This window comes from Dromaius novaehollandiae, chromosome 6 (assembly GCF_036370855.1).
Source record: "Dromaius novaehollandiae isolate bDroNov1 chromosome 6, bDroNov1.hap1, whole genome shotgun sequence".
NCBI lineage: Eukaryota > Metazoa > Chordata > Aves > Casuariiformes > Dromaiidae > Dromaius > Dromaius novaehollandiae.
Window position 1 is genome coordinate 39,970,933 of NC_088103.1, and position 20,183 is coordinate 39,991,115.

At 34.8% G+C, this 20,183-nt stretch overlaps 1 protein-coding gene across 5 annotated transcripts in view; it reads left to right on the plus strand.

Moving 5' to 3' along the window:
- The window catches only part of ATRNL1 (attractin like 1), a 567,608-nt gene that overhangs the window by 240,368 nt on the left and 307,057 nt on the right, over positions 1 to 20,183 (plus strand). For all 5 annotated transcript variants that reach the window (XM_026096163.2, XM_026096166.2, XM_064514272.1 and 2 more), the window contains exons 23-25: positions 7,570 to 7,664; positions 8,315 to 8,393; positions 9,585 to 9,742. In XM_026096163.2, the coding sequence (XP_025951948.1) occupies positions 7,570 to 7,664; positions 8,315 to 8,393; positions 9,585 to 9,742 (332 nt within the window). The remainder of the gene's footprint in view (positions 1 to 7,569; positions 7,665 to 8,314; positions 8,394 to 9,584; positions 9,743 to 20,183) is intronic.

The window sequence follows — 20,183 nt, forward strand, 5'->3', positions numbered from 1 at the left end:
TAGTCATGTGGTTCAGTTTTAGAAACATGTAATAAGAAATTAGGAGACAGGATCCACTGGAGAAGTGGCTTACGATTTGTATGTGTGTGTTTGATCTTGCTCCCAGTCTGGCAACTGGGATTCATTCTTTCCTTCCTGCTAGGAGAGAAGAAATCAACTGGATGCTCTATGGGAAAGATCTGGGTGAAGCAAGAAGCCAGCTCGGAAGTAGAGCAATTCTCTGCAATTTACTCCAATGTGATTCTTGGTCATAATTAGACACCCCTCCCCTCCCCTCCCCCCCCCCCCCCTTATTGAAGTATGCTATTTAGGCAGTGGCTGCCAGTAAAGTGGAAGTACTGAGGTTGCAGACACAATCTCTTTTGATTTGCTTCTGAGTTAGGATATGTTTATATGGTTTTTAATAACATGACTACACATTGCTTCTCAAGGATCTTTCACTCTAAAATGCACAGAATGGATCTGTTTGGAGAGATGAATTAGTGGTCCTGTAATGAAGAGATGAATGTATGTTTCTTCCTATTTTGTTGCAGAAGTTGGAAGAATTGGAATGAATGAGGGAATGAGCTGCAAAATAAGAATGAACATATGCAGTGCTTTATAATTCCAAGTATTCTGAAAAATCAAACTCTAGGTGTTTCAAATTGGCTACTCATGATTAATGGATGTTTTTGTCCTTGGTCTCTTTGTTTCATTTCCTCTTCTAAAAAATGGGACTAATAAAACTTCTTCATCTCAGAGTAATGTAACAAATTCATTAACTTTTCTGAAGAACTCAGAAAATGATAGTGAGGAATACTATGGAAAGCACCATTAGAAATTAATTCTGTCTTTAGAAAGAGTTTGTATAGTATGTAGTAAATGAGGCATAGGTCCAACACTGAGTACTGAATGTAAAACAGTGTTGAATAGCTGCCCACTAAGTGAGCACTCACCCAAATATATTTCACAGGCCACCTTGATTGTAGTGCTTCATTTTACAGCCTTAATATTCTTCTTAAGCATACCTTTTTGTATATAACATCACTAATTTATACTACACTTCTATTAGAAGTTTTTTTTTTTTAATTAATAACCAGTAAAACTATGTATTCTTAGAGGATTGTGGTGGCGTTAAGAAATAACGAAGTAGAATTTCAAATCTCTGAGGACTTTGGTTTAGCCTCTGTTCTACTGGGGACATTCTGGGGTTTTGGAAAACATTTAAAAGATTTTTTTTTTTAATACAAAAGCTCAACTATGAAAATAGGTGTGTTCCTTATTGGATGCATGCACAAAACTCCCTTTAAACTTATTAGAAGGCATGTGCTTTCATTGAAGAAAGAAGAAAGTCTCTTGAAAATTCACAGCAATGCTAGAATTAAGCTATTGCTTTGAAATTTATTTTCTCATTTAATTAAATGGCTTTCTTCAACTAATTATTGCTGTGTTCTCACATGTGCTCATTACTGACATCTGGAATTGATTTGAACAGCTCTTTTAACTGTGAAAGCAGTCAAGGTTTTTGAAAAATTCAGAATAGATGTATGAAAAGACTCAGTAACTATAAGTCCTTGTTATATTTAACCATTGATGTTGTTGGGATGGTATTATTGTCTTATGTCCAAGTGTTCTTTTTTCTGCTTTATTCAATGATTTCTTAGTACAAAATGCAGTAACAGGCCTGGGAACAGAAACCAGACTGTAGACTCCCCTTTCTCTGCTGAGTGCATACGCCAATTGACTTCCTTTTGTCTCTTTCTGACTGTGTGAAAATTAAATTCTTTTTTTCCTCATGGTCTGAATCCTTCCAGTGCTTCTCCCTTCCCTAAGTAAGGTGAAAGAAACATGTTCCCTGATAGGCAAAAATAGGAGCTTGTTTTAGCACCATCAAAAAGAGGAAAGCATACACCATGTTTTCCTGGTGAGTCCTCTAAAGAGGAGGCTATGACCGCAGTGCTATGGCTCCTGAAGTTTGTGCTGAACTCTGCAGTGGATATGCTTAGAGTACACTGGACTGGCTCTTGGGGAGACTTAAGACTCAAGCATATGTAGTCTCTGGATTCAAAATACACTGTGTGACAGGGGAATTAAGACCTGAGCTCCTGGTTCTTCGAGTTTGTGTAGGAGTTTTTTAGGTTCTCAGAAAGTTTTTGGTGAAAATATAGACATATAGAAATTCAAGGGGTTTATAGATTACACTCTAGTATGTGGCTGTTTAAATTCTGTCTGGCTTCCCTTTGAGCCATCTTTGTCCTGTATCAGATGCTGCTTGAACGTCTGGGCTGCGTATCTGATCCATTCAATGCACTAGACGCTGCAGTCGTTTGTACCAACCAAAATAGGAAGGGGCTATTGCTATTCTCATGTAATATTGTTTCACATTTGCTTTCCCATGCTTTTGCATTGGTGTAGGGAAACTCTGTGCATTAGTTTTTTGAAGAATATTTATTTAAAATATATGAAGTGAAAAAATGTAAGCACGCAGGATTCTGAGAAAGAAAATCAAATGAAATGCTGCATATTAAGAATTTACTGAAATGACCTAAAAGGAAGAGAAAACTTGCTACTGCATAATATTTCTGATAGATTGGAGATACGTAAACGCTTTTTCAGTCAACTTTTTCAAAATAGGAGTGTAAAACGCATTCTTTAACATTGATATCTGTCATTAAATTTTTTTCCAGAGTTAAAACATATGCAGTGCTCAAGATAGTTGACTGCCTAGTCTCTTTAGAAAATCATTATAGCTGATTAACACTTTGTGAATGACAAAACGTGTTGAGCATTAAATTTAGATTGAGGAAATGTTTTTTGAACAGAGGTGGGATTCATAGTGCAGATAAAGGTTTTTTTCATTTTTATGTTTAATTTTTCAAATGCAAAATCGTAGAAAGTGACTTTTAAAAAGATAAGTGGAAATAAAAAACCGACACCTTTATAAGAAAAACTAATTCAGCAGTTGCAGTATAAATGCAGTAGATTTCTTAATTTTAATGTATCTGTGATCTTTTTTTTTCCTAATTGAAGCAATCGGTTCTTAAGAGTGTTTCTTTATAAACAGAACCACTTTTGAAAAATCTCGTGTATGTAAAGAGTAAAAATGCTCATTGATGGCTTGATCAAGGTTTACAGTAGAAAGAAAAGTACATGCAGTAAAATGCCAGGCATCTGTAAATTCCTGACTGTAAATATATATGTTAAGAAGATATGCTGAATATGCTTTAAATGAATGTTTAGCTGTTTATTCATTCAACTACTCAGAATTGGTTATACTTTTGTAATTAAATTTTACTTGAAATTTTGTATTTATTGACAGGATATTCTCTCTAGACTGAATGGGACTATGAATTGGCAAATACGGTGTGACGTACTGTCTACCTTCTTAGTTTGTTTATGCGCAGTTACAATCATTAGCATACATTATGTTTTACGGTTCTGTTCAGGATGAGGCTTGGCAGTGGAAAGGGAAGCTGTTGCTCTGCATGCTGCAGTCTGGAGAGGGCGAACCTCCTGGAGGAGACGGAGACGGAGACGATTCAGCCCAGAGGGCTGCTGAATACCTGTGCAGGAGTGTCTCCTGCGGTGTAGGGAGAAACAGGTGGAAAGAGGGAGGAAGGAGAGCGAGACGGACACAGTAGTGGATGGGGCAGATACTTCTTTACAGTCCCTCTTTAATTTCTACTCTCATTTTTTAATTTCCTCTTTTTTGTTCTCATTTATTCTCATTTATTCTAATTTATTCTCATAAAGCCTAGCTTTAATGTTTAAAAGCCTTCCAGGTATTTGAGGTGTTTGATACAAGAGATTTGCCTAGGCAAATCCTCCTCAAAGCTAGCTAGGAGTGTCCTCACTCTGAAAATAAACCTTCTTTCAGGCTGTGAGAGAAAAGAAACCTTTTCATGGTACTTTGGCAGTCCACAGCAAGATAGCAAAGAGTGCTTGCTCAGTATCAGCTCTTTCATTTGCACCCAACTTCATTTGCACTGTTGAATCATACACCTGCATTAGGCAATGCTCTCTGCTGCGTTCAAGTCATATTCACTCTAGGTAACTTCCCTGTACTCGAGCCATCTGTGCAGAGAGGTGTAGTTCTGCTTTGCACTTCCTCTCTGTGACTATGACAGGTCTGATGATTCTTCTCAGGTTTCTCTGGAAGTAAAACTTCGTAATTTGTGTTTACTAGTGCTAAGAACTGTGTTCTTTCTGAGTGGTTTAATGAAGATCTCTTCCCATTTTATAGTCCTGGCTTGGCATAAGTTTAAGGTCTTGTGGCATCTTTGAAGAATCAGGGCAAATACAGTGTTTAGGTGTTAGAACTCTTCTTGAATAAAACAAGCTGTATTTTTCAAGGCTGTTTGAGTACTGCAGAGGAGATAATGTCTGCCATGTAGGATAGCTAACTATCATAATGTTAATGTGGTGATTAATAAAACCATCTGTTTTCTTTCCTGATTCTTTTCTACTATTTTTTAGGTAAATCCCAGGAAAAAAAGGGGGAGGGGGGCATGTGTTCTGAATTGTTACAGATAGTGAAGTTATAAGGCCTAGTTTAATGTCTTTTATCATGAGAAGAGGCTTCCCTGTACTTCTTGTTTGTGAAACACAAGTTTCTTTTTCCTTGGCTTTTTTCTAGTAAAACATAAACTAAATGAGAGTATCCCAGCATTTGTGGAGTTGCTAACCCTAGTGATCAGACATAGAGCTAAAAGACAATTTTTCAACTTTACAGTGTAGTAGATGATGAGAAATCAAATGCTGAAATAACAGAAATATGTACATAACGTGAATAAAAGGGGAAAATAGTTATTTTTAAGACTAAATAACTTAAAAGTTTTTAAAATTGTGTGCACAAAAGTTGTTCTTTCATATGATTGGGAGACAGAATTCCTTTGTCTATTCCCAGTTTTGCCTTATTGTGTGATCTTAAGCATGTACATCTGCTGGTCTTCAGTGACATTCTGCATTTCTGTGCGGCCACGGTAAGATGGATGACTATTAGAGAACGACGGTGGCATTTTTAAATGTCTGTATTCTGAGCAAATCAACAATACTTTGTCCTGAAGACCTGTCTAAATTAATGCGTCTTGTGTGTAGTAGCCTCAGCAGTAGCCAGAATTCCCTCAGGACTACATGCTGTGAAGCTAGTCTACCGTACATTTACAATAATTGTCTTTGCAAAGATTCCGGCTAAAGCAGCCATTTGTATTTCATGGGTCCTAAGCTGACCAGATCAGGACATTTTAGTACATCTATACATTATTCCTAGCCTTTTGGGCATGCTAATCATGATTATTAATGGAATTATTAATTCCTTTAATAGGGATTAAACTCTACTTGCTATCTTTTGCTGTCCAGCTACCTTTAACTGTACATGTACATGGCAATCATAGTGTCAAATGTGCAGATAGGGCATACTTTACTAATAGAGTCAATGAGACTGTATTAATGATTTTTGCATAGTTATAGAAGTTTAGAGTAATGTTAATAAATTGTTATTTTAAATTGGCTATTTATTGTTTTTTCACTTTCATAAGTTTGCAGATACATGATCAAAACTCATTATCTAGGAAATCTGTTGGATACACTTATTCTTACTTATTTAAATAATGAAACTGTGGTGGCTAATAATAGAGAAAGTAGATTTTTAGTTTCTAAGGTAGTGGTAGTTCTGTTCAGGTAGCCCTTTTGTTTGTGTAGTTTCTTGCCACACGCAGTGTAAAAAGCACCATTTTATTTAATTATTAAGACAATACAGTGGGCTGTATTCTTGCTTCTTGACCAGTAAGCTTTTTTTCTCCTGATAAGTCAGGCTTCTCATAGGTTACAATAAAGAATATTTTTTCAGGAAATGTGCTGCTGCAGAAAAGGCGATTATCAGCAATAAGCAGTCTATGAGTCAAACAGAAGGCTGACATAGCTTTTTCCTACTTTGATTTAATCCTGCACTGTTTTTGTATTTACTAATTTTTGTGTTTATGACCACATATTTTTTATTTGTAACATGCTGATCACATGGTGTTCGTGACTAGTAGAATGTCATTAAGAGAGGGATTAAAATGGGGCTTCGAAATTAGTTAGGGCATAGAGTCAAAGATGACATGGGTGTAACTATCTTTTAATTCTCCCCAAATAATCTGCACCACTTACAGTATGTAAGGCACCTCCTTATTTCCCATTATAAAGAAATACCAGACTCTTGTGGTCCCTTTAAGAACCATATTGGTCAAAGAGGTGGAAGATTTGGCGTGCTAGAGCCGAAGATATCTGCCTCTGTGCAGCATGCCCAAACCCACTCCACCCGCCTTGTGCTCCTAACAGACCATTGCACAAGGACTACTGATATCCTATCACAATTTATATCTTTGAGGGCTTCAGTGGTTCTGGACTATCTGTTTGCACTGAACATTGCCTGCTGGGATTCTCCATGGGCCCTCTATGAATTGCAACAGAACTTCAACAGCAGTCATCACTGATGACTGGCTTTTTTTCTCACATTTTGGAGGTGGTGGAAACCTGGTTCACACTGATAATCCCAGCCTCCCGGCAAAGTTCCTTTTTCAGTAATTACTACTGCTATGACCCAGCTAAGGCTCACTCCAGTCCCTCCAACTTCAGGAACGCAATGGCTTGGCTCAAAACCTGTGTCTTCCTACTTGTCCCAATCAATTTATGCTCCTTACAGAAAAGGGCGAGCATGGTCTGAGGATGGAGTCTCTGCACCTCGGCCAGCTTTAGTTGCCCCTCAGAGGAGTGCTGTTAGTGTTTCGTGACATAAATGATGTGAATAGGAGCTGCTTGGCAGACTTCGTTCCTTTAAGAGTCAAGACACTGAAAGCAAAATTTGTAGAACAAATGGTAGTTGGAAGTGTCATCTTCTTGAAGTCAGTGCTAAACTGCTGCTTGTTTCTTTTGTATGAGAAATCTATATCATTTGCCACTTAGAAAATAACATAGAATTCTGGCAGTTTGGAAAGGATGTGCTTGGTAGGCAAATAATTTCTATTTAAAATTTCACTGTGCCACTTTAGCAATGTTAGTTTCTATAGCATCAGGCCTTCATGCTATATTATTTTACAGTAGATGCAACTGTATTTTTTTTAAAACTTTAACACCCAGCAATACTAAAATGTATCATAGCAATATAGCTGAGTAAACCATTTATACAACACAGTAAAATATTTTACAGTAATCCTAAAACATTTAAACACATTTTGAACAGAATATTTGAATAATTATTTCATCATAAAAATTAAGGAACTGATAATGCTCCAAATACAATTGATAGAGTATTTTGGGATAATTACTTAAAGAAGAATGACTAGTTCAAGTTATGTATAATAGTTGCTCTGTGATAGAATCTATTTCTTAATTTAGTTATTTTTCTTCATTTTTTTCTTATTGCTTGAAGACATTGTATAGTGACAAATACTTACACAGTGAAATGCATGTGAATGGCTCTACCTTTAGATTAAGCTATGCTTTTTAAATTGAAAGTAAACATTAAATTTTTAGGTGCTCACGTGAGATTTTTATTAATACATATGCACTTGAATCTATTTGGTTTTTTACATTCTGTTTTGCCCACAGACAGCCTTTTGATTGATTACCAGTTTACCTTCAGCTTATTACAAGAGGATGATCGCCATCACACTGCTATAAACTTTATAGCAAATCCAGAACAGGTGGGAAAATGTGATTAATTTTAGACAAGTTTTGGAGAGCCATGATCAAGATTTGCATTGTATTTTTAAGGTTTGTCAAGCACCTATAATATACTAAAGCTTTTACAAGTCTTTTTGGAAGCATTGGAAAGTATTCCAATGAATCCAGTGAGAAAACACTTTTTTCTTAGATTTCTAAATAGTATGTGTACCAACAAGTATCCCTAAAATATATCAGCTGGTTTATTTTGTTGTTGTTGCCATGAATAATAAATTTTAGTAACTTCTGGAGGTGAATTAAAGAATAACCTTCACTTAACAAATCTTTATTACCAGAATAAGAAAGGTAATTTTCAAATTTAATTAAAAGGTATCCTTATGCAATATATTTTTCTCTTTTAATTTTATAAAGCAAGTTATTTCATTATTTGAATCACAATCTGAAAAGATAACTTGTATAGTTATATACTTATTTATGCCCAGCCCTTATAGAAGCAAAAGAGAGAGCTGCTTTTGGCTTCTGTAGACCAAAATATTACAGTTTCTATTTGTGGTTCAATTGAAAAAAGGAAGAGGATTAAAAGCTGTATTCAGTTATGTGCACTACAGCTATATTTAATACATTCTGATATATTTTGTTAACTTTCATTTATTTTTCCTTTTTTATCCAGTCAAATAAAAATTTGGATATATCAATTAATGCATCAAACAACTTTAACCTCAATATTACATGGTCTATTGGTTCTACAGGTAAGGTCACATTTTGGTATGATGTCTTTTTCTTATATGATCTCATAATCCATCAAGCTATTTTAACATGATTATCTCTTTGTTGCTAATTTTGATAATAAAACTTTATAAAATGTATTCTTTTGCCACTATGATTATGCCATTATTAATTATATTATTTAAACCTCAGATGATAATTTGCAATCAGAACAAAGCTTCATTAATATGTTAAGTTTCTCTCCTATTCAATTAAAATTACTTTGGTAGGGAAACCTTGTACTCTATTTAAATTTTTAAAATGACAGCGTTATGAAATGCTGTGATTTTAATTAAGATAAATTGCTTTCTTAACTACTGGAGAGACCGAGATTTTAATTTCTTTGTTTCAGTGTTCAAGCTAAAAATTTAATTATTAACCTAACATTGATATCAAACAATGAAGTTCTTCTGTGTATGCTGATAAAAGGAGCTGCTTATCTTTTTTTCACCAACTTTGAACCCCATTACTCTTTCTTATTTTAATAAAAAGGAAGAAAAGATTTATTTAGAAAGTTTCTCTGAATGGATTCTGTTGACTTTCTGAAAACACATCCAAGGAGAACATGATGCTTAAAATGAAATTGTAACAAAAAAAAGATCCCGTGTTTTTAAAAAGGAGATTGTCTTACAGAAACATCTATTTTACCATACCATAGTTCGCAAATTCTATTTATTTCAAATAAGCACTAAGTCATCAATACATTTGCAAAAAATGATACATGTTTATTAGTAAGTATGGCATTCAAACTTTCAAGAACAGTTAAAACACTGTAGCAATAATTTAAGATGTAGACAAATTCACTTTCTGTGCTTTATTAATCTATGATTTTTTACTGGAATGGAGTGTAAATTACTAGAGGAAACTGTATTAGCTGTTTAGCTAACTGGGATAAATTTGCTATAAAATTCCTGTAACTTCCATCAATTTTATGATTTATTCGTAATCTTTGGAAAACAGAGTAAGAGTTTTTGTAAAATCTCTATATGTATATGAAATGTTTCTGATGTACCATGGGAACCATAATAAATGGATATTAAGGCTGTAGAATAAAGAATGCAAAAGTAATTTCAGAATCTAAGTTTCTCATGCAAATTTACTTTGGTTTCTTTTGTGATTATTTAATATTAATCATAAATGTATATATATATATGTGTATGTGTGTATATTTTTAGCTGGAACAATATCTGGAGAAGAGATTCCTGTTGTTTCTAAGACTAATATTAAGGAATACAGAGATAGCTTTTCCTGTGAAAAATTTAACTTTCGGAGCAACCCGAACATCACTTTCTATGTCTATGTCAGCAATTTTTCCTGGCCAATTAAAATACAGGTTAGTATGACCATTTAACCATTTTGTGCTCCTGAAGATGTTGACATTTTAGCTGCATATTGAAATGACAGTTTTCACTCATACAGAAAGTATACAAATAGCTATTATCTATGTGGTGTATGTTTTATATACAAATGTTATATTATGATGCTTATGTTTTTGTCAGTTGGGGCTGTTGAATTCCTTTCTAAAATGAATCAGATTTTTGATCCTCAATTTTATATCTGAAATTAAAATTATTGAACATGTACATATACTCATATATTATGTTTATCTACGCATAGGCACATATATAGATATTTGTATGTAATTTTTTGTTAGTCTTTAGCTTTCTTAGTCTCTAATTTTCTTAAAGGTTGAATGTCTATATCCTACTGCAATATTTCAAACTTCAGAGCTAACATTGGGTGTGTTTGGTTAGAATTTATATTCTTCTTTCACTTCATTGGAATCAATTTCACTAAGTATTTTCTGGAATAGGTGAGATGCTGCACAGTGGCAGATTCAGCAAAATCAGTGCAGTGATATATTATTTTTTGCCAGAAGGTTCAGTAATATTCATAGCTACCAATAGTACAGCTGCATTTGTAAGTACTGTGTGTCCTGCGCTAATCAGGAGCACTTTATGTGGATGAAAGGCTTTTGGCTATAGCTTTTTTAAAAAATTAATTCTTAAAAATTAAATTGTTAAAATAGCTTTCACAATCCCTTGTGATTTGCTCAGGAAACCAGAGCAAGGTCAAAGTACATTTTAGTGCTCTACAGCCAGAAATCAAACAGGAACATTGTAACCATAATTACAAATATTCTGCAGATTTCCAAGTGGGGAAAAAAACCCTTTTGATTGTAAAATATAGAGCCTGTTTCATATATTTATATATGATAAAGTTGTCTGCTGAGGAACCTCCTCATTCAAGATCCTGGATTAAAGCAGTCATCTTCAATCTCTAAAGTAATCTGGCAGAGAAGTATTATCCCTATGTTGTATTAGGTAAAGCTATCCTTTTCTTAGTCATACATGAATGTCATCCATGAATACAAGTGTCACACAGTTTCCAAACATGAATTTATGGAACTTGTTAACTTTTTTGCTTGTGTTATTTTATATCAAACTCCTCAAGGTTAACTTCTTTTTTTCACCCACTGATCCCACTTTCTAAGGATAGAACAACGTCAGTTGCCAAATGATCTTCCTAAACTATCCCTGAAGCCATTTAAGCTGTAAATGCATTACACACTCCTTTCTCCTTTCACCTTTAAGATCGGAAGATGCCTATATCATAAGGAAGATGGCTGTATCTGTAAGACAAATGTTATTGAGATACATACCTGTGATGTGCAACTGTTAGATGTTTACAGTTTGCAACTCCTTATTGTACTGTTTCTAATGCAGTGTAACACCTTAATGGCAAACATTTTTAATGCTTGATCACAGGAATCCTTGAACAATGGTTAGATTCCTTTTTTTTTTTTTTTTAAATCGGGCCTTTCATTCATTCTTCTCTACCACAGTTGTTCAGATTTTTTATATTTACTTTTGAGAGGTGTGGAAATTCATCAGTCTAGACTGTTGTGTCTCAGAGATGATGGTGCTTGTGTTTTGCGTTCCTTTCCTGTCCTGTTAATTTTTCATAAAATCATCTTCCATCTAGAAATGAAGTGACTTCCTGTTTTACACAGAGGAAAATGGAATGCTAAGGTCCAGTTCTGGCAACCAAGGTTCAGGATGGTGATATTGTCTTCTGTGTTTTCCTTCCTAAGTCCACAAGTTTACTATTTAGCTCTCGACTTTTTCATACAGTGATTAATTCTGCTCCAACCAAATGTCTGACATGCACATTACCTGTATAAAGTTCTCACTTGGACATATTGACAGTAGATAAGATCTTCAAATGATAAATGGAGTAGGGAACTTTTCAGAGAAAACAAGAAGTCTATTTTTTATGCTAACTTTATGATTCTGAGTATAAAAGAGATTTTAAAAGGCCTTCCTAGGACTCAAAGAGAGGGAAGTCATGGTTGGTCCCTGTCCAAAGGTTATAGTTTCCAAGGGCAGCCTGAAGTGGGGCACAGTTCTAATGCCTATGATCTTCTACAACTATATATCTTAGATTACCATGTTTCATCTTCATAATCAGCAAAGGTGGTTGAAATCAGTCTATTATCATATCAAAGAGCTTCCAGATAAAGGATGATAATCCTTACAAAAATCATGTTATTGTTAAGCTGATGAAAGGACTCTTCAGGAGAATCAAGTTACTGATGGCAGAGAAGTGTTCCGGTTCAGAGTAAGGAACTCTTTTAGATGGTCTCTGAGCATTCTGTAGACTATTCTAAGATTAAATTTCCAGAATTAGCCACCTTTGCCTTTCTGTGGTGATTAGACAGTTAGCTCTGTATTCTAATGCAAAGTTTTGGAAGTCACAAGAAGCTGGCCTACGCATAAATGCTCAGACACCGAACTATTTGCATTGTAGTCCTTTCCACTACTGTAGTCACATTGTATTGGTTAGATCATGTTGGTTAAAAAAAACAGCAGTATTTTATATCAACTTGCCACTAAAGGATTCATTTAATCCTGTTAAAGCTCAGGAAATTACTACTTCCTTGGGAGGTATTCTATTCCTAGGAATAAGTAAGATAGCAACACTGAATCTGATACATGCCTTCACACAATACTTTAGTAAAGGACTATATATTTATTTCAGCAGATGTCTTACATTATTCAAATACATTCTGAGTACCAATCTCCTATCTTCACATTATTCATTGTGACTTATCAAGAATAGAATATATGATGAATGAGTTCCTGAGGAAGCAGAAATAGTTACTTCACTACCCTTGTAACTGATATTTCAAGTTATGTTGTTCATATGTACTTCACCACTCTCCTTTTATGCCTGCTGTTATGCTGGAATCAGAGCTAAGATTACTCATGTCTTTCACTGGGAAGTTTTGAGTTTGGGTGCTGCAGTTACTGATCATTACCATTTCCTTTTCTATGGTAGAAGGATTTACAGTTCTCATTATAGAGACGATAATATATAAAGACTTGTCATTTTTCTGTCAAAGTCATCTATATTACCTCCATTTTTGCATCTGGTTGTCTGCAGGATTTTCACATGCACAAGAAAAAGCCCACATCCCAGCAAGTGATTGTTTATTTGGATCAATGGCTCACAATTGCTTCCTCTCATACTTTTATTATGCATGCTTCCTATTTAGCAAGTTTGAATACTATTTTTCTAAATCATAATAAATCCCTGGTAGTTCTTACACAACATATCCTCTTTCAAAATGCAGTCTCTCTTGACTTTGAAAGAAAGGATGTGTGATGGGTGCATCCATATCGCAATTTCCTGAAAACATGTAAGTCTTCATCAGCAACTACCCAGTGACGTGTCACTGGTGAGCCTAATGACCTCAGAATACAAGTTGTTCAGCACCGTGTAGCACTGACTTACTTGCCAAACACAGAAAGTAGGAGCAAAGTGTAACCATTTCAGATGAAGTCCTGCTCTCTTCATAAAATTGTACTCTAGATTCACACTACTCAGTGCCCCTCTTCCATTTGTAAGGGTTACATCAGGCACACAGCTGGGTGCTCAATCAGGAGGAGGTCTCTGGAACTCTCAGGGGAAAATGTTACATTTAAATTTCCTGATACTAAAAGCATTTTGTTTAGCTATAAGATCTTCTTTCACATCAAAGGAGAAGTAGATCAGGTCACTGCGGACAGTATGACAGTGATGTTTCACACCAACAAATAGGATGGAACCTACTAGCTTTGGCTTTGGTTTTGCAAGAAAGCAGTTGATTCATATGATTCATGTTTTTTGAATGGCATTTATCCCATGGCAATACACATAATCACATGGCTAAGACAGACAATGTCTAGCAGATCAAATAAGCAGAAATACACCATAATTGCATTAGTGGTCATTAAAAAAGATGGTGCTGTATGGCACCTTCAACTTACAGCAGCTTCTACAAGTAGATCTGTTTAATAGGTGTAGCATGAACAGCTACCAGGTTTTCACAGAAGCAGGTAGTAGCTATACACTGACACACATGTATTGGATATTTCTTTGTTGAGTAATGAGAAGAGTTTATGCTACATTTTTTCTTCACTTTTGTAGTACAGAGGTTGATTGGAAAGTAAGGATGAATGGAGATAGCATAAGCTTAGCTGTCTCAGACTTCCATAGGTAACAATAGTTTATGCATCTTTCATGGTTTTGAGAGGAGATCTGTGTAAGGTATCTTTGTTATTACAGGACCTAATGCCCAAGTAAGGACAGGATTTATCATCCAGATTCACTGTTCCTACATTTAGCTGTCTAAGTTCTTGGACTAACAGATCTTTGACAGTCCCCACCTTTTCAATGTATCATGTTTTATATTGTTAAAAAGGATTCCATCTGAAAATGCTTGAACAGGCTAGATTTCTGAATGGAATACATGGCAAAGCCCCATCACTTGTTTCTACTCATTTTTATTATATTTTGAGAGTAGGTGTAATTCAGACTCCCCTGGTAATGGAATTTGAAAGCTGTAATATTTACTGAAAAGCAGTTACTCAACTGCAACCAGCACCTCAAATAACGGTCAGTGGTCCCTGAAGTAGTAAGTAATCATAAAGCTTGGGCTCCTGGTAGCTATGCAAATATTAATAACAAAAGTAACAACATGTTCTTCAGTCTCAGAAAACTAATTTTATGGCAAGGAATTTCTATCATTGAGGCAGTAACAGATGTTTTTCCTTCTTTTCATCATTTGCGACCATATTCTGCAAAGCAGCAAATGTGTATGTAACACAAACATATAGCTTTAAAACACTGTCCTGATTATCCAATTGATGTCCTCTGTCCCTAAGGACAGCAATAACATTCCCGCCTCCTGATCAGCTGCCTTCATGCACCTCTTTATAACTGTCAGACTTGTAAGTCTGATCTCAAGTTGTCTTAGTAGCAAAATTTTCTCCCAGTTTTAAAGCAGGATCTGTTGCCTTTGTGCCACAATTATAGTTCAATAGTTTCCTACCTGTGCTGTCAGAGATTGTCAGCTATCATTTATTAGCTTGAATAGCTCAGCTGTGTCTAAGAATGATTCACACAATTAGTAAGGCTCAGGGAAGAAAATAGTATAAGCAGGAGATAATAACTGTTCTACTAGTCTTCCTCTCTAGAGTAAACAAAGCGTTCAGAAGTGTCTGTGTTTTAATTGAGAGGGTCAGTTTAAATTATGATTCTCAGCCTCAACAGCAAAGCACTCCCTGGCAAAATCAGGTTGTATTAAAAAAAATTAGTTTTTCATCACAAACTAGTTCACCCCTCACATGTTTCCATAGCATAGAAGAATTACTACAGTGAAGTTAGGTATGATGTCAGTGTACATTTAGAATGCCCAAATGTGTTGGAAGGAAATGAATTTAATTATTCTTAAAGAAGCCTGCTGCATTATGCTTTAATAAGCTTTCGTAGCATATTCTTTGGTTCTTTTCTTCTGCACAGTTTTTTCTGAGAAAAACTATCTTTGGCACCCTGTATTAATTTCTATGCCAGAATAAAAGAGTGAAATATGTTTACATTTTATTTGTGTATAGCAAAGAGGACTGTTTATGTGTAATGCTTAAACAATCAAAACAGCTTCATATATAAGTTTTCAATTTTTTTTTTTTTTTTTTTTTTGAGAGGTAACCAGTATTCATTCAGCTTACTGGCTTCTGTTTCAGAATTGATTTTCTTTCCCTTGTTAATAGCCTGCCTGTAGCAACTGAAGAAGGAATTTAATGTAAGTCAAGAAGCACATCTACCCTTGTAATAAAATCTACTAAGTGTGGCATACTCTTATTTCAGCTTTCTTTGTTTTGAAATTCATTTTGAATTTTTAACATTCATAAATGACATATACTGTTGTAAAAACTCCAAGAAGTAAAAATTGTCAGTTGTCATTAGAATTTACAACAGTAATGCAAACCTAATTACTAAATTAACAAAGAGAGATCACAAATTTTAAGACCTTTCAGAATTTTTTGAGGTCATGATTCTGGAATTTTTTGGTAGGAAAATGTGTATATATCCACATGTAGCTGTGCTTGTACAGAACCTCCTCCTGTCAGTGATTGCATGCCTAAATCTAATCACTATGATTTACAGTGAATGGTTGAATTTCTAAGTGCCTTAATGGTTTTCATAGAGGCTCCTGAGTAAATGCATATAGCTATGTGCGAAGACAGTATAATTCTTGAAACACTGAACAGGAATTGATGATGAAGTGGATACATAAGCTTCCAAAATGACTTTGATGTTTTCTTACAGTAAATATAAAATCCATCTCACAATAAGGTTTAAAAGTAGGATATAAAGAACAAAAATCTAGGAAATCCACCAAACCACTACTTAGACACAATTCTGTAAGAAGCAGAGAATTCTTCTGGAGAACAGGAAAAGAGGGCGGCTTCTATGCAGTAAGGATGGGTTAGAGTTTAAAGATGACTGAGGTATAGCCTAAAATGTCAGTATATACTTAGCTTCAGTTTTCAATAAGGATGATGATATCGGATACAGTGTAAAGTCTGGATTGCTAATAATAATGAATGTATGTTTATGAAAATTACCGTCAACATAGTTGGAAGCAAAACTCAAGAAGCTTAATGTACTCAGATTATGCATTAGGTAATATACATCCTAGAAGTGACATGTGAAATTGCAGGGCCAAAAGCAGGAGGGACCTTATGGGACCGTAAGACAGGAGAAAAGCAAATGGAAAGTCTTTTCTGAAAATAGGGAAGAAGTGATTCAGGTCACAACAGGCTTAGTAGTACACTAAGTGCTTTGGAAGAGATTTTGAAAGAAAATATTATTATAGTATTTAATATTTTGTCATGTTTTTGCATTGACTGTATGCAAGGAGCTGGACAGTAAGGGATTTAACTGATGAATTGAAGGGCGAAAGGACAATAGGAAAGCATTGTGCAGGGAAAGACTACTGGAGAAATTCTCAAAAATTAGTCTTGGTGCTGAACTTGTTTAATGTATTTATTGATGACCTTAAGACAAATTATTGTAATTTAATAGTGGAGTTTACCAGTCACATAAAGTTAATAGGCATGACCTGTTAGAAAGAAATATTGGAATTCCATTAAAAAACACTCGGATGAACTTAAAAATGGGAATTACAGAAATTGGATGAAATTCCACTGTATAGAAGAAAAACGTTACCCCATTAGAGGACTAATAGCAGAAACTTGAGGTGGAAGCAATTGAAGAGAAGGACTTGTATGTGCTAGTCAATCACAGGGTAACGGTGAGCTCGCAGCTCCCAACTGCCATAAAAAAGGCAGACATAATTGTAAAAATGTATGGTTTTAGGAAGTTTGAAAATATTGGAATTATTAGTGTTGTATTGTAAATCCCGGGAAGATGCCTCTGCTGGAATACATTACACAGTTTTGAACAAGTTATTTTAGGAGAGCTGAGCTCACACTAGATGCATTGCAAAGACAGACTGTTGGCCTAATCAGGTAAACAGAGGGCCTACCTTACAAGAGGAGGTTGGCTTGTTTACATAAGCAAAATGAAGACTGAGAGAGTATGTGAGTGTTCTCTAAATATGCACCAGGAAGGTAAGTTCTCAAACTGAATGACAAAATAAAAAATAAATATAAAATAATGACTAAATTTAGACTAGAAATTGGAAGATAATTCTCAACCCTTAAAACAATGAAGTTCTAGACAGTCTCTTAGTGGAAATACTACAGAGAAAAACATATCTCTTTTCTGCCAGACCCTGATATGTTTATATAAGTTGCTGAGGTGCTTGGATGCCATTGATACCGATGCTTTATAGGCCACCAACATTTTGCACAAAGCAACCCTTTACTAGACTAAACATGATGTGAAAAAGGGCAGTGGGTGAAGATATGGCAGAAAGACCAACTTTAGGTCTTTACAAGTCTTTATGTGTCTGTGGAAACTGTCATTTAGGGTCCCTATTGAGTGCCATTTAAATGAATATGAGTTTTGTTTGTTTTTATGTTTATGTTTTTTTGTGTTTTCCCAGAATGTCTGGTCATCATAGAAATAAAACAGAGAAAAGAACAAGTAAATCATGGTCTCTGCCATGAGGAACTAACATTGTTTTAGGTGTGTCATGAATGACAATAAGAGCAAAAAAAAAGAACTGGAGTAGATGAACATGGAGCTAAAAAAAAAAGAGATTTCAGTAACAGATGACATGACTGCTCGTCATACATGTGCACTTTGATATTATGCTGAAGTGGCTCATCTAATTACCTTTTTTGGGCATGACAGAATACAAGCATTTAGTTTGTAATATAGAAAACAGTCAGAAATTCAGATTTATATTTGATGTAGGATTGTTTCTTATAGCTGATTAACATACATGAAAAGATGTTTTTGTCATTTCTCATTTCAAAAGTAAATACAGTTTTTGCTTCAGAGTTAGAAATGTTGTCAGAAAAGCAACTCCATTAAGTGAAGGGATGCAAAATGATATCAAAACTGAAATAAATGGGACAACATCATGGAGTTAAAGATTTGCCTCTTGGGATTTCCTTTCAATACTAGGTTCTCAAACTGAACTTCTTTCTATTTGTCAACATATTAGATACCTTTATTAAAAATTATATGTCTTAGGTGCATTATTACAGGTGTATCTGTTAAAAGTGTACTTAATGCATTAAATAAACGAGATGAAAAGTATTGCCCAAATGTGGACTGTTACAGTTTCTGATACAATCAAATATAATAGCAGAAGCTTACAAGTTCTTGCTTTGGAAAATTAACCATCTTTACTATCTGTAATTTATTTCCTTCTAGTTCCAATACCAGTTGTGTCATGAAAAAACTATAAGGCTGTAATATTCTGCAGAAACTTAAACGATGTGCTCAAATCAAATATAGCATTTTCTAAAATGAATCCCAAGAATCTCCAAATTTATTGCTAAAATTAGATGGTGTTTTCTGATGATTCAATTATACCTATATTTCTTTAACACATAATGATAGAGCTTTTAAAATTTGTCTTAAAATATATTGGAGCAATGACCATATTTTGCCAACTCCTATACTACTCCAGTAAATGTAAATGTATATTTCATTACTGTTGCTGGTACATTTCATTTTCCAGTTGCCTTAAAACACACTTAATATGGGTATCAAGAATAGCAGTAAATATTTAAAATAGTTCATGTAACGTTTATTCCTTGGGAAGCAGAAGCACTGTTAATAGTCCAGCTGATGATTTAAAAGAACCAAAACACCCAATTAAGAGATAATTAGTCCTTAGCGATGCATAGTTTTAATTGGTGTATAATTTGAATGTCTGAGATAAGAACTGCCGTAACTGATGTGCCAGTTGTATAGGGTTTTCTTTTCCAAACAGACCAAGGCACGGTCTACTACTAGCTGTGTAATACAATAGAGATGTATAGATACAGTATTTGCAAATAAAAATTTTCTCCCAGTGATGTTGAGCGAGTTAGATATTGAGATTTTTTTCTATAATTTTTGTTTCCCTTATCTACTTAATTAAGTAAATTGTAGTTATAACATTCAAAATGTAATAGAAAATATTGCTCAAAGATGGCTTCTGTTTGTTCAGGGCTTTTGATTAGCTGTAGGAAAGTAAATCAACTGCTCATCTTGGGATTTTGTGGGGGGCAGATGACAGGCTATAGAAAACTTTTTTTTAAAATAATCTTTGAAGGGTTTTTTCTTGTTATTAAGATTCTCCCTGAAGAAAACATCCATGTCTTGTTGAATCTAGAAAGGTCATATGCAGAGTCTCCCACACAGTCAGAGTAATTTAAAAAGTGAATGTTTGGCTCATAGGGAATCAGGAGGGAAATAGAAAGATGGGAGTAGTGAAAAGAACTTTTCATCCTATTTATCATGGCTGGCTATTCTGGAAACCTTAGTTGTCCATTCTAACCAGGTTTTTACTGATAATAATGGACAACATGTAGGATTTCTGTTTCTCAGATTTTGTTTAAATTTGTTTTCATGCCAGACTGGATCAAATACAATTTTTTCATCATTTCATAAAAAATAGAATTTTAGTAGCCAAAATCAACTTGAAAATACCAACATAAGGTGTTTGTGAAATAGGCTTGTTGGGATCCCCATATCTGCTGAGTAATGATGGCAATCTTGTCAGTCTCACCAGTATAATGGTGGCCATGAAACTGTCAGGAATTTCAGGTTTTCAAGTTAGAGTAGCTTCTGGCTTTGCTAAGGTCCTCCAGCTACAGGTATTTTCACTGATCAGGCTGCTGTGAGCTGTCACTCAGACCTACAAGATATCTGGAACAACTGGCTCCCCTGTCCAAAAATACGCCAGAGCTCAGTGGTAATCTACATCATAGGATTGTCCCACAGCAGCTGCCAGCGGTCACTTGTTCCATGACTTGAAGGCT